General features: G+C 36.2%; 1 protein-coding gene across 35 annotated transcripts in view; it reads right to left on the bottom strand.

The window, feature by feature from the left end:
• Positions 1-15,957, bottom strand: part of ELF2 (E74 like ETS transcription factor 2) — a 121,516-nt gene that overhangs the window by 9,897 nt on the left and 95,662 nt on the right. For 14 of the 35 annotated variants that reach the window (XM_078002273.1, XM_078002267.1, XM_028848778.2 and 11 more), the window contains 3 exons: positions 6,236-6,349; positions 4,679-4,852; positions 148-234 (listed from right to left, as the gene is read on the bottom strand). In XM_078002273.1, the coding sequence (XP_077858399.1) occupies positions 148-234; positions 4,679-4,852; positions 6,236-6,275 (301 nt within the window). In that variant the 5' untranslated portion in view covers positions 6,276-6,349. Of the gene's footprint in view, positions 1-147; positions 235-4,678; positions 4,853-6,235; positions 6,350-6,787; positions 6,905-7,157; positions 7,427-15,957 lie in introns of those variants that run through there. The other 21 variants (XM_078002279.1, XM_078002277.1, XM_028848775.2 and 18 more) reach the window with 6 other exon arrangements.

Below are 15,957 nucleotides of genomic sequence, written 5' to 3' on the forward strand. Positions count from 1 at the left end.
GCTGATACATCCCTTATTAAGAACTATTACCAACGACAGTATTCTCATATGTGCATGTACTAGAAATAATTTTCTTACAAATGCAAAAATGTCACCTAACTGAAAAAAAAAATCATCTCACTTCCAAAGCAACCCTCCCCACATTACCTTTTCCTTCTCTCGGTTTCTTCTTTATACCTAACTCAGGAGACCCATTGGAAATTGGTGATTGCTGGGTCTTTGGTTTACGGCCAACTGAAAAAATAAGATATTGAAACCATACATTGAAAACAAGAAAAATATGAGAGGCATGATTAGCAGACTTTCTGATTACACATTATTCATTTAAATGGACACTAACTTGTAGATAAATATACTCTGTATGAAAAGCTGCTTCTAAAAGGAGTACTAAAAACACTTCTGTATTTTAGATTACAGCAGTAAGTAGTAATCTCTGTCATACACATTGGCAGAGCCTCGATTGCCATATACATTGGTCAGAGCCTTGATTTGCCAATCTTTTTTTTTTTTTCTTTTTTTTTTGAGATGGAGTCTTGCTCTGTCGCCCAGGCTGGAATGCAGTGGCACGATCTCGGCTCACTGCAACCTCTGCCTCCCAGGTTCAAGCAATTCTCCTGCCTCAGTCTCCCAAGTAGCTGGGACTACAGGCGCCTGCTACCACACCCAGCCAATTTTTTGTTTTTTGTTTTTTGTTTTTTGTTTTTTTTGGAGACGGAGTCTCGCTCTGTCGCCCAGGCTGGAGTGCAGTGGCGCGATCTCGGCTCACTGCAAGCTCCGCCTCCCGGGTTCACGCCATTCTCCTGCCTCAGCCTCCCGAGTAGCTGGGACTACAGGCGCCCACAACCGCGCCCGGCTAATTTTTTGTAGTTTTAGTAGAGACGGGGTTTCACCGTGGTCTCGATCTCCTGACCTTGTGATCCGCCCGCCTCGGCCTCCCAAAGTGCTGGGATTACAGGCGTGAGCCACCGCGCCCGGCCAATTTTTTGTATTTTTAGTAGAGACAGGGTTTCACCATATTAGCCAGATGGTCTCAATCTCCTGACGTCGTGATCCGTCCGCCCTGGCCTCCCAAAGTGCTAGGATTACAGGCATGAGCCACCGTACATGGCCTTGCCAACCTTTTATATTAGTGTAGCAATAGAAACAAATCCTAGTAAAAACTTAATTTGTTTTCTGTTCTATAGGATTGGGAGAAACAGCTTTAGCAACTTATTGCAGAAGATCTGATAATTTGCAAAGCTCTTTGAACTCAAATGAGGAAAAGTAAAAAACAACAAACACTCTCTACTGCTCTGGATCAGTTAATTCACCAGAATGTAAGCATAAGTGTTTCAATTTCCCCACTTCCACATGCAGATACATTACAAGGGTAAAAAAACTTCCAAGTGCTTTTTATGTCTAATAAAGGTTTGTGTCCTTCCCTTTTGTTCCTCCTCATTTTGCCATAAGGCTCTCTCAGATAGACTAGCATCCACAATGAATAGAAAAAATAAGGGCTATATACTTTTCTACACAAAAGAGGATTAAGCCTGAATGAGCTACATTCAATCCTGAGCACAGATGGATGAACACTGGCAGGTGAGAGGCAGACTCAAGAAATAAACTGGAAATATGTAAGTATGCTGTATTTTAAAATCAAATATATATATATATACACACACACACACACTTTTTTTTTTTTAAGAGATGGAGTCTCACTCTGTCACCCAGACTGGAGAGCAGTGGTGCGAACATGGCTCACTACAGCCTGGGTTCAAGCAATCCTCCCGCCTCAGCCCCCTAAGTAGCTGGGACTAAGGCATGCACCACCACACCCGGCTAATTTTTATATTTTTTGTAGAGACGGGTTTTACCATGTTGCCCAGGCTGATCTTGAACTCCTGAGCTCAGGCAATCTGCCCACCTCAGCCTCCCAAAGTGCTGGATTACAGACACGATCAAATATATTATTACTGATTTGGTGATTGTTCTACATCTGAGATTTCTGATGTCACTCTATTCTTCAATAGGAAACATTAAATTAATTATATTAATCTATATAATTATATAAAGAACTAATTAAAGCATCTGAACATCTGTATTTCAAAATGCACAGATATACTTTAGAATTCTGGTAATTCTAATCAAGAAGTCTGTTTGTAACAAAAAATAAAACAGAAAGTTCACTGGTCTCTGTTAGAATACAGCTTAATTACTCAATTTAAATAATATTTATACATATGAATCAGACAGTAATAAAACTAACATCTTCAGCATCTCCTAAATTCTAGCACAAAAGCCCAATTTAGTAAAGTTAGTGCAAAAAGGTTTAATTTATTTTCTCATAAAGCTGCACGTCCAAAGTCATGTTCCTTAATAAATTTCCTCCATAGGAAAATGGGTTCTATATTCATATTAACTTTTAGAACACCATACGTTATCTTCTCTTGGAAGATAGCAAGATCCACAATGTACATTAGTATATTAAAGGATCTCAAAATAAAAAGAGGGACTGCTATTAAAAAATAACCTATCTAAGTTTGCATATCCCAAATGTACTTAACCACAAAAATATAAATAATGATGCTCTTACTCTTCATTGTCTCCCTTACGGTAATAAGTACAGACAGAATGGTTACATGTATTTTTTTTTTTTCTTTGAGACAGGGTCTCTCTCTGTCACCCAGGCTGGAATGCAGTGGCACGATTATGGCTCACTGTAGCCTCCCAGGCTTAAGCGATCCTCCTGCCTCAGCCTCCCGAGTAGCTAGGACTACAAGCATGTGCCACCATACCTGGCTAATTTTTTTTAATTCCTCGAGATGAAGTCTCACTATGTTGCTCAGGCTGGTCTTAAACTCCTGAGCTCAAACAATCCTCCTGCCTCAGCCTCCCAAAGTGCTGGAATTATAGGCGTGAGCCACCACACCCAGGCTTGTAATTTTTAAATGGTCATTAAGAGCTTTCACAGAAATAAATAAAATTGTTATTAAATTGGCAAAGTATTTCCTGGTTTATAGAATATCACATATCCTGGCTCCCAACATGGCCCCTGTTTTTCATGGTCTTTTCCATCTTCCTTTAAATGTGTGTGGTTTTTGTTTTTTTTTTTTGAAACAGAGTCTTACTCTGTCACCCAGGCTGCAGTGCACTGGTGCAATCTCAGCTCACTACAACCTCCACCTCTCGGGTTCAAGGGATTCTTCTGCCTCAGCCTCCCGAATAGCTAGGACTATAGGCATGTAACACCACAGCCGGCTAATTTTTGCATTTTTAGTAGAGACAGGGTTTCATCATGTTGACCAGGCTGGTCATGAACTCCTGACCTCAAGTGATCTGCCCACCTGAGACCCCCAAAGTGCTGGGATTACAGGCATGAGCCATCGTGCCCAGCATTAAATCTAAACAAACATTTCTTAAGTATTTTGTGACAGCTCTCATTGGATGCAACCAGCCAAGTGCTATAGCAGGCAGTGGGTAAATAAGGCTATTTATATGTATGCCTTTTGTTTTTAAATGATTACATCAGGAAGTAATTCTTCCTCCTAAATTCTCTCATGTATACCTCTCTCGAGATGCATATAATCTATATGTATTGCAAGTGGGAAGACACTGTCTTATTCTCATCTCCCTTACAACAATGACCACAGAATGGTACACACTGTGGCCATCTGAAACACTATATTTAATGAATAAAAGGAAATACCATTATTTCAAATGCACCTTTATTTTTACCTTTATTTTACTCTAAAATGTGAAGAGTTAGAGAAGAAAGGAGAATTAGGTGAGTACTCAATTACTTAGAATGTCATTTCTTTCCAATTTTACCCTTGATTTCAACAGAAAAAGACTCACTGCCCATGTCCTCATGATGTTGAAAATGTGCTATTGGGATGAGGGGAGCAGAAATTTCAGCAGGAGTCAAATAGTAAGTGGAAATGCTCTTTACCCACTGGTGAGTTTATGCTAATCAGAAGTCTCTATCAGCATTCTTAGTGCTTCAAAGCAGAAGGCATAAGGTAAAAACAGCATGATATATAATAAATGATATATAATATATAGTATATATATCACACTATGTATCATATATTGTATCTAGCATATAAGTGATATATAATATATACAGTATGACATACATATATATATCTCTCTCACTGTTTATTTAGGTTTTTTGAGATAGGGTCTTGCTATGTTGCCCAGGTTAGCCTCAAACTCCTGGGCTCACGCAATCCTCTCACCTCCTGAGCAGCTGGTACTAAAGGTGTGCCTGGCTTTTTAAAAAATATCCATGAAAGCAAGAGAAGACAAGACTTTGTAAAATAAAGAATCAAATGGGGTGTGTGTGTGTGTGTGTGTGTGTGGTTTTTTTTTAAGTAACCAAGTACCCATAAAAGGATCAACAAGGAGAAGATGGAGTAAGAAAAGGTGCAGGGAATCTCTGATCTGTCTTCTGTGTGTCGAACACCTGTTAGATATCATTGTCACACAATTATCCTCAAGCCTTACATACTATCTCCTTTAAACAGTATGAGTATGTTAAAACACTAAATTAAAATCTCAATGTTGATTATTTGAGAATAGTTAAGATAACATCAATCTTAAATCTACAGCATATACTATTTTCTATGTCCCTTGATGAGGAAAAAGGTAAGAAAAAAATTTTCACCTGCCTTCTCAGAAATGTATAAATATACTCTACCTTTTTTCTTTTTCATTGGTTCATGGCTATCTGGTGATGTTGGAATAGGAGAGGTATCCATTGGTTCAGACTCTTCAGTTGACACCTCCACTACAGTTTCTGTAATGACATCTGGCCTCATAGCAGCATGGATAAATTCTGGAGTTGATACACAAGGAGGAACAAACACTTCCACTATAAAAAAAAGTTGAAAAATTAAAATTTCCCACCCCCATCAATGTTTCTTATGTGGATAGTTCAATATTTAGAAGAGGTGAGATTTATTAAGAATTAATCAAAGCAGGATAAGAGCTAATTTGCTGAATATTCAATATGATTTAAACTATACAAGGAAAATAAATGCAAGGAAAATCAACTTAAAGGAAAAATGTTAATTCTCTGGGTAAAGCAAGGACCATGAGTAGTCACCCCACTCTTTCACACTTATACTTTCAAACTCAATGTAGAAAAATTCTAAATTATTCTAATAGTTGTGAAAGCATTTGAAAATAATAGTATAATAGTGAGTTAGTTAATAATTACTTTCTATCCACTTAGCCATCATTATTTTTTAACAGGTAATATGTGGCTCAAAATTTCAAAGATTTGTAAATATGTACTCAGTAAAACACAAGCACCTATAGTTCATTTTAGAATATGAAAAGGAAAACTTGCTCATTACAGACAAGAAATATTACCTTTCAGTATTTAAAGTTTTATTTAATGTAAGAGTCCTGATGTTTTAGTCACCAAAACAGTAGGTACAGATTGTTATCTGGTATTCTGGCACATACAATAATGTTGCCTTGGCTTCCTTCGAATATGCACAAATAACCAAGATAAGACATTTCTATTTCAATTAAGAGATACACTTAACACATACTATCTTAGATTAATAGATTGACCAAAAATGCTGCAAATTTATTCTCGTATCTCTGAGTAATACACAGGATTCTATTCAAATTAAGAAGTATGGTTGCTCTTATTGTAAATCCCAACGAGAAGGTGAGCTAGTCTTTTTGTATCAAGTCAAATTAACATTTGGGCATTAAATTTAGGACAAATCAGAATTGTACAAAATGACTATCAAGGTTGTTCTTAAAGACTAAGAGGGACCACAAAAAAATAAAAACTCACAATCTGAAAGATGTGTGAAAAATATGGCGAAAGTTCCCTTCTCTCTCTACCATATGTGGTTCTCTGGAGTTACTGCCTGTTTATCATTGAATAAAGGATTGAAAGTGGTCCTAACAGGCAACTGCTCCCATCTATCATACTCTGAAGGACTATGAAGGCTTATAACTTGTCCAGAGTTAAGGAAATAGACATTACAGTATAAATAGCTATTTAATAAATATCTGTCTACCTATAGTGGGTATTTTCTGTATCATTTGTTAGGAAAATTAAGTATTTAAGACTTGGAGGCCTTGACAAAGTTCAATTACTGCTGTCATATATTCATGTATAATGTATCTTTGAGAATTCCCAACAATCCCCTTGGATTAAAAAAACAAAACTTTATTTTAGACATATGAAGTAGTATGACACATTTAACATAAGAATGAACAGTTTACATACCAGGACTTCTTGAATCCCTCAAGCAGGTAGGAGATTCCATATGAAGCAGGGCTTCAGCAGCTTCAATTGTCTTATCTGTACAGTGTGCATTACTGCTATGAACTGATGCTTCCACTGGAGGAAAAATAAGTTCTACTCAATTAAAAATACACTAAACATATGACTAAAACATATTACTAAGAAATAAACATATTCACTCCTGAAAGAGAAATGAAAACTAAATAAATATAAAATAACACGAGTAACTCTAAGCCATTGATATCTATTTGTCTATATAAATTAAGAAATAATTTTTAAAAAGCTAGTATCTACATTTTATAAAATGAATACTGATATAAAATGAATGTTGATTATAAAGTTACCAATGACATTGATTAGAAATTACTGAGAAGTTGGCCAGGTACGGTGGCTCACGCCTGTAATCCCAGCACTCTGGGAGGCCAAGGAGGGTAGATCACCTGAGGTCAGGAGTTGAAGACCAGCCTGACCGACATGGTGAAACCCCATCTCTACCAAAAAATACAAAAATTAGCTGAGCATGGTGGCACACACCTGTTAATTCCCAGCTACTCAAGAGGCTGAGGCTGGAGAATTGCTTGAACCCAGGAGGTAGAGGTTGCAGTGAGTCGAGATCGCACCACTGTACTCCAGCCTGGGCGACAGAGTGAGACTGTCTCAAAACAGTAACAAAAGAAATTACTGAGAAGTTTCTGAATCTTACTCAAAGGAAAACAAAGAAAGATCCTTGAAATTTGAACCCTGCATCAATTTTAGGCCAATACTGACTTGTAGGAAGGGAGGAAGGGGCAGGGAGAGGCTGGTTGTAGATTAACAACCCTGTGAGGGCAATTACATATTTTGATGTATCATGCCAAGTTAATTTAATCAATAAATTAATTTAATCAATTAATTCAATTCTTACAGACTCTCTTGAATGACTGATTAAGCCCTCCATATCCAAGGGTTCCACATCAACAGATTCAACCAACCTCAGATTGAAAATATTGCAGGGGAGGCAGAGGCAATAAAAAAAATTCAACAATTAAAAATACAATGTAAATACTACAGCATTTTGTATAAGGGACTTGATTGAGCATTCTAGGATTTCAGTATCTGCCAGGTGGAGGAGGCATCCTGGAACCAATACCCCAGGTATACTGAGGGACGACTGTACTCTCCAGGCACGGCTGCCTAAAGATGGATAACAACATGCATTAGATTTACTGCCAGAGTACTTGGGAACTTTCTTTAAAATTAACCTTGCTCTCTTCAGAGCCTCAGTGGGTTTTAACCTAAGACTTTTTTCTTAGAGTTTATTCTTCCCACGAAGCCTTCAAATTCTAACACCCTTTGTATTTCTCTTCTTCTAGCACTTCCTTTATGCTTTGCTGATTATGTTACTTGTAAACAATGTGTACAGCAGTGGTTTGAGCTTTCAGGTCCAACAGCTTGGGTTCCAGTCTCTGCCACTTATTTCTATTACCTGAGGTAAGCAACTTAATCTCTATCAAACTTCAATTTCCTGTTTCATAGGGCAAGAATATGATAATTTCTTATCATTCCTGTAAGACTGTAAACTTCTTGAGGTCTGGGGGGCTAGCTTAACCAATCTTTACATATGCCATGGTTCCCAACATAGACTTTTCATGGAGCAGACATGCAGATTTTTTTTTTTTTAAGACGGAGCCTCGCTCTGTTGCCTAGGCTGGAGTGCAGTGGCATGATCTCGGCTCACTGCAACCTCCACCTCTCAGGTTCAAGAGATTCTCCTGCCTCAGCCTCCTGAGTAGCTGGGATTACAGGCATATGCCACCACGCCCGGCTAATTTTTGTATTTTTAGTAGAGACGGGGCTTCACCATGTTGGCCAGGCTGGTTTCAAACTACTAGCCTCAGGTGATACAACCGCCTCGGCCTCTCAAAGTGCTGGGATTACACGCATGAGCCATCACGCCAGGCAGATATTTCTTTTAGGTACTGAATTAAGGACAACCCACTGACCTTACAGGAAAATCAGCAATTCAAGAACAAATGTTATTATCTTTATAATATATTAATTTCACACCCTGACTTAAAATATTGAATAATTATCTTGGTAAGAGGTTCTGAAACATGAATATTTAAGAGTCTCTAACTTGACAGATTTTTCTAAGATATCCCCTAAAGGAACTAAAAGTAAATGTTTATACAAATTTCATAAAGTCATATTACAAATTCATAAGCACTACACACTAACGATATGAATCTTTTAAAACTGTTTCCAGGAAACTTTTAATTGGGGGGAAAAAATCCAGTTAGTCTCAAAGTTCCCTAAATGCTAAAGCCTCAGTCTTAAACAACAGTCATTTGGAAAGCATTTATTTCAAAAACCCAATGACTGTTTTACCACCTGTTGCACATCATCCACAAGGTACTGGGTCTCTCCAGTTGCTCTTTCCATTTATGGAAATCTGTTCAAAGCTAAATGGTTCCAGAGAGGCAGCCAAACCTCTAAGTAAATCTATCTTTAGGTGACCCTGCTTACTCTTATCTGCAGCTTCACTGAAGCAAAGGATTCAATCAGCCTGTGTAGTTCAACTTTAAGAAAACTTAGCATTATTAAGTATAAGATACATTATTATTCTCAATTATTTTTTTCAAAATGCCTCCCTACAATACTCACATACACTAAGAAAAAAAACCTTGAAAAGCAAATTCTCCAGTTTTTAAAATTTATTCTAGCAAGCATTCTCTTTAAAGTCTGCTTGTGTTGCAATTTAGCTCTTGTCTTAGGTGCTATTAATAAACTATCCTGGGTAAACTAATTCCTTATGTAATTATATTAAGACACACCCTAAAACTTTACCATATTAAAATCAGAGCTTCAAGTATTCAATAATAATACAGCAAGAGAATTTTACCAGATTGTTTAATGTTTCAGCTTATAAACAAAATGAAATTTGCCTAACAGTTACTTACATATTACGTGCCCTGAATTCATAGGTAGTTTGAGGCACATTTTCAAAACCATGATTTTGTGTTATTAAAATTGTTAGGTCAATGGAAGTTTCTTCTTCAAGGGGTAATTTTTGCACATATTTCTGACCTCGATTTCCCCTTCCCCCCTAAAATTCAACATAATATATCTCAGAAATATTTTAGAGTAAAATACATACACTTACTTAGAAAATTTACTCATTCATACTTTAAATTTAGGATGAGAACATAAAATAAGCATAAATTACCTATGAAGTTATCAGCCAGAAGATCTAATACTCTATGTACAACTGACAAATGGTTGCTGACATTTACCATGTGCCCAGACCCTGTGCTATAAACCTGACACAAGTGTGAACAGATCTCCGGCCTCATGAAGCTTATACTACTATAGGTTGGGCATGCCTTATCCAAAATGCTTAGGACCAGAAGTGTTTCAGATTTCGAATTTAAAAACAATGTATCTGCACTATATATTTCCAGTTGAATATCCCAAATCTAAAAATCCAAAATGCTTTAATGAGCATTTCCTTTGAGTGTCACATCAGTGCTCAAAGTTTTGGATTTTAGAACGCTCCATCTATAGTTCAGAGAGCATCAAAAACATAAATGGAAGATATTTCAAAACTAAATAAAAATGTCAAATAAACTTACTTTGTAAGTTAAAAGCATGTTAAGAGGAACACTGATTACTTTTTTGCTGCTTACTAATTTTATCTCGTCATTTTTATTTACTAACTAAAATAATGCAAAACACAAAAATCTAAGAGCCTATTCTCAGATCAATTTACAATAATGTACTAATGCCAGTTTCCAAAACTTAACACATTTTGTAAAAGTGAGCACTATCTTTTTATTTTTGTTTACGTAAGTAACTTTTTACAACAGAAATTTAAGAAATATTTCTCCTGTTTCTGTAATTCAAAAAAATGCTCTTTTGTTCAGATCAATAATTCAAATAAAATTTCAGCTATAATTTTGCACATTTCTTAAGAATAAGCATGGATTTAACAGTGTTGTGCAATCAAAGTAAGAAAGCTACAAACAAGAGCTGAAAAGCAGAATTCCTTATCTTACTTAAAACTTGACTTACTGGTATCTTTATCTACGAAATTTATGGAAGGAAAAAATAAATAACTCATTTTAAAAATAGAAACAATGGAGCTAAAAGTAGTCTGACAGGTATCATTTTCTAGTTACCACTGGTAGTGCGTATTGTTGGTCAATTCCCCTTGAAATAAATTTCAAGAACTGTTTTATCTTTTATTACAGTACCAAAAATAACATTTGCTCATACCTTCAATTTAATATTGGTAAATATCTTCTTGTTCCATTTCTATCTTTCTAATCAACTGGTGTTTGTATGGTACTGCAGACTATTCCAGACTCACTCAACAGCTGTTACAAAATACCAAACTTGGTAATTAAGTCTGACAAGAGGCATACCTCTCAGCTTTGCATAAGAGAATGCTGGCAATGGATCTAGTTCATAAAAATGTTCTCAAGTCAAAAATAAAATTTAGTAGCAATTTAGTTTGAGAGCAGTGAAAAAAAATTAGAAAGCAGTTCATTAGGTGATAGTGGTATTCCCCTATAAGCAACACTATAAACTAATAGTACAAAGTCTTCACTCAACTACAGTACTGATTTACCACTACTTATCCTCTAATACCCCAAAGCAATACCAGTAATAGGTAAATGAAGAATACAAATAAATGCAATGAAAAGGGGGAAAAGGTAATTAAAGGTCTGGAACACTCCATCTTTACCTTTTCCCCCTTGACCTTTTAATCAATATACTTGCATTATAAAGTACAAAAAGAAAAAAAGAATGGCTTTTCTTTTTTTCAGTACTCTCGGAGGGGGAGAGCAAACTGCCCTCTGCAAGATGAAATCAGCCAGAAATTATTTTCTAAACCAGAGTTGTCTGATAAAAATAAAAGCCACATATAATTTTAAATTTTCCAGTAGCTACATTTGTAAAACCAAAGGAGAAATTAATACCTTCATTTAACCCAGGACATTGAAAATATTTTTATTTCAATGTGTAATCAATATAAGGAAGTTTCCCACTGCTTGTTTTTGAGTTTAAATTAATTAAAATTTAAAACTGAGTTTCTTAGCTACATTTTAAGTACTCAGATACATGTGGCTAGTGGCTACCATATAGTACAGACCTAAATAACACGGTAATTCAGCTATCCTCCAACTTTTTTTTATCAGAGGACACTTTTACACTCAAAATACTGAAGACCTCAAAGAGATTTTATCTGTATTTATCATATTTGAAATTACAAAGAAAATTTCAAAATTATTAATTCATTTAAAATAATACACCCATTACTGCAAACACAAGTAATATTTTTTATGAAAAATAACTGTTTTTTGAGACAAGGTCTCGCTCTGTTGCTTAGACTGGAATGCAGTGGCATGATCATGGTTCACTGTAGGTTAGACTTCCTGGGTGTGATCCTCCCACCTGAGCCTCTCAGGTAGCTGGGACCACAGGCATGCACCAGCACAACCAGCTATTTTTATTTTTCTTAAGTGACGGAGGTCTCAGTATGTCGTCCAGGCTGGTCTCAAACTCCTAGGCTCAAGAGATCCTCTTGCCTTGGCTTCTCAAAGTGCTGGGATTACAGGCATGAATCACCATGCCTGGCCAAAAATAACTTTAAAAAAACAAAAAGTGAGTAGCTTTGTTTTATATATTTTTGCAAATCTTACTATACTTGATTTAATAGAAGGCAGGTGGATTCTCCTTCCTCTTTCAATCTATTAGAATAACTCATCTATACATAGCTCCTAACTCCTCTGTACACTTTTGAAAGTGAAAAGGCAAATAATGTCTTAGTATTATTTTCAAAACAGTTTTGTCTTTACAGATCCTGTGAAAGGCTCTTGGGACTCCCAGAATCCAGGTCAGAGCATTTGGTTTTTGAGAAGTGCAGCTGTAATTCATCATCAACTGTAATTAATAACAACCAAATTCTATCCCCAAGCTTATATAAGTTTTAGCTTCTAACATAAACATCAGTGTGTAGATGACAAATTATGATTCAAGGCTGGGAGCTGTGGCTCACGCCTGTAATCTCAGCACTTTGGGAGGCCAAGGTGGGTGGATCACCTGAGGTCAGGATTTCAAGACCAGCATGGCCAACACGGTAAAACCCTGTTTCTACTAAAAATACAAAAATTAGCCGGGCATAGTGGCTCACGCCTGTAATCCCAGCTACTTGGGAGGCTGAAGTGGGAGAATCACTTGAACCTGGAAGGCAGAGGTGAGCCAAGATTGTGCCACTGCACTCCAGGCTGGGCGACAGAGCAAGGTTCCATCTCGAAAAATAAAATAAGTAATAATAAGAAAGAAAAATTACGATTCTATAAGTTAAACAGTATTTGTCTACTCACAGATAAAGAGTTTTTAAAAAGCTTTTCTTAAGCATTTCTTTGCATCCTTTTGAACATTTTGCTATAGATGTCACAAGGAATCAATCATTTTATACAATTATCAAACACAAGGAATCATTTTAAATAGTTACCAAAAACATTCTGCTGCCTGCCCTTCTCCACCAACCAAATTTGTTTCTAAAATAGTTTTATGTTGAATGATTCTGATTGGCTATTTACACACGGACTGATGTGACCATGTAACTCAGTTTTTACATGAATTTTAGTACCAATGCTGCAATGATTTGTGAAGGGTAATTTCTAAAATTCCTTTTCAAATGAGCTTTTTAAAAAGAAAACCAGTGTCATTCCTTGAGTTTCATTTTAATGCATCTATTCACATACTGCTTTTAACTTTTTTTATACTGCTAAATTTTTTTCAATTTGATCTTTTCAAGATTGAGACTACATATTCCAATTTACAGTAAATCAGAAATAATTCCAATTTCATAATCAACTTTAATAATAGGTTTTGTCAGTGAAAATATTTAGGCTAACTTTCCAGAAAAATTTCACCTTAATTTAATAACTGCATTGTTCACCAAAACTTCTAGTTACCTTATTTCGCAAATGTGAAAAAAAAAATAAAATAAGAAAAGACAAATAAAGAAAAAAGTCAAGGAAGGTATACTAGAGAATAAGGCAGAAATCTTCCAGAAAATCCAGACTGTACATATACAATACTTTCACATAAATATTAGGAAAGTAACAATGCTAGACATTTGTTTTTTCCTAAATTAAGCTATATACACTAGAAATAAGCCTAAATTATTAAATAAACTATATTACAGACTTAAACATATGAAGAGCCTCAAGTTACAATTTGGCACACATTTTTATTTTCAAAGACTGGATAAAAAAAGTTAACCTCCCAATTACATAACGAACGTATAGACATATTCACTCACATGGTGTAATATTAAAAAAAAAAAAAAAAAAAACCCAGGAGAAGCCTTACCTTTCCATTAAGTATTTCCAAGCCACTTATTTTAGAGCTTTAAAAGTCATTAGGAATCATCTAGTCAACCCTGTCCTCTAAGAGAAAATGAAGCCCTAAAGAGGTTAAGTCACTAGCTAGTTTAGTGACAGCTAGATATAGATCCTCAACTCTTCAGGTCAAGGCTCATTCTCATACATCATATTGTCCATGAAAATTTTCTAAAGTATTTCGAGACTTTACTACAAACATACTTTGTAAAATGACAGTGAGTTTTAATAAATAACCTTATTTATTTCATCCTTTACTCAGACTCCTCTGGCAGCATATTTATAGCTAAAGGAATGCAAACATGATAATGCCTCTAAAGGAAGAAAATAAAAAGTATATTAGAGCTTAACAGCTACCTTAACATGTGTAGCAACAGTGATAATATTAAGTGTTATATACTTGCTTACAAACAAGTTATGCTGAAAATATTAACCTAAAGCTTATCTCCTCTACAAGTTGTATAAATATCATTCTACACTAATCATCAACCCATTACAGCAATCACTGGAGCTATTTTTTACATTTATACATTATATAGATTTTCACCTGTCTCCCCAGACTGTAAAATCTTTGTGAGGACAAATTCTCTCTCACACTTGATGACTTCCCTCAAGGAGATAAAAAGGTATTCTGTCCATTACACAAACACAAACTTTAGAAACATTATCCCACCAACGCTATTGAAAATTGGCAGCAATAAAAATTTAGAATCATGATTCCTAATCTTCTGGGCCATCTTTCCTCCCAAACTTTTAACACACTGAATAAACCTTGGGTAAATGAGCAAACCTCTCTCAAGTTTCCTTCTAAAATAAGGCTTGGAAGGGAGCTTCAGATTACATGAACATAATTGGTGAAATAACTTGAAAATAATTGTATGTAAAACATATTATTTACAAAACATTATTATCTTAAACTTTAAGATTCCCATATAGTACAGAAATGCAGTAGAGCTGGAAAACAGCACTTAACTTTTTGAAACCCCTTTATCAAAAGAAGACAAAACTTTTGTCTTTTCAAACCAAAGACAGTCTTTTATATACACACATATACACTCCAAGGAAAATATCTACAGGCCATATTCAGTTTCGCTGGTAATTCCAAAAGCTTATGAAAAAAGAGTTTCCAATGGCAAAGTTAAGCCCTCCTACCTTTATAGTATCTTTCAAAGTTTTGATGCAAAGGCATTCTAAGGTTCTTTCCGAGCGTTCGCAGCTACTGGAAACAACATGTCTTGAACTGTACATATTCAATATTCAAGAAATATCATTGACCCCATAACTTCACGTATCATTAGTACCAATAACATAAAGCCAAAAATTCCATCCCTTAATTCATATTGTAGTAATGGACAATATATACAAAGGAATCAAGTTCTCATTGTGTTCTCTTACTAAAACTTAAGTTCTTGTTCTGACCAGAAAGCAACTGTCAAACAGATGTGTTTTAATCACTACCCAGTAAACTCTATTTTCCTTTGGAACCTCTGAAATACATATTATTACATTTTATAGAATAAAAGACTGGTCACCACTGCGTGGTATTCAATACCTATATATTATTTAAGACTTTTAACCTAGAGCGCTTCCGTTAACTTTGGATACACGTGTGTTCATGATTTCCCCCAAAAGAACTGAATCACAGAGTTTTGCCAGGCAAACTACTAATTTCAAGTCCCTTACCTAAAAACAATGGATGGAAAACTGTCAAGATCTTTTACAGAATTACTGTGTTCCCTGAATATTTCTCATCGTCCACTTCCCATCCATGGCAATATGAAATAGGAACCGGGAAGAGGAACATGTATGCTTACTATTACAGTAAGTAAACAGTATTCAAGCAGTGCTACATCGATTCAGAACCCTCACTGCGCTGTCTGCTATTAAGCAAAGCTGCTCTTTCTATGTAACTTAAGTCCGTGCCCTTCCGCTGCAGCAGTGGCGCCGCACATCCCCCACCCCTGCGGCCACTTCCGTGTTTACACTCCTCTTCCCTCCAATTCCATGCGTACATTGTCAGCTTCACTCCCGCCCAATCTTCATTGGCCCAGCGCGGGCCCGTAGTCCCGCCCCCAGAAATCAACGTTCTAATTTGGAACACCTCAGAGAGCAGATTGGAACCAGAGGCCTGTCAATCCCGGCCGTTCTGTCCTTTCCGAGGCGCTTCCGCTGTGGTGGGAGGTTTGGGGGGGAGGGGGGAAGGGGGCAATTCCGTGCTGAGACTTCCCTAGGGCCAAGACTCCCTCCCTCCCGCCTCGCTCCTTAACATTCACCCACTGTTTACAAAAATAAATGTTCTTCTCTGCGCCG

Source organism: Macaca mulatta, chromosome 5, assembly GCF_049350105.2.
Source record: "Macaca mulatta isolate MMU2019108-1 chromosome 5, T2T-MMU8v2.0, whole genome shotgun sequence".
In the NCBI taxonomy this organism is placed as follows: domain Eukaryota; kingdom Metazoa; phylum Chordata; class Mammalia; order Primates; family Cercopithecidae; genus Macaca; species Macaca mulatta.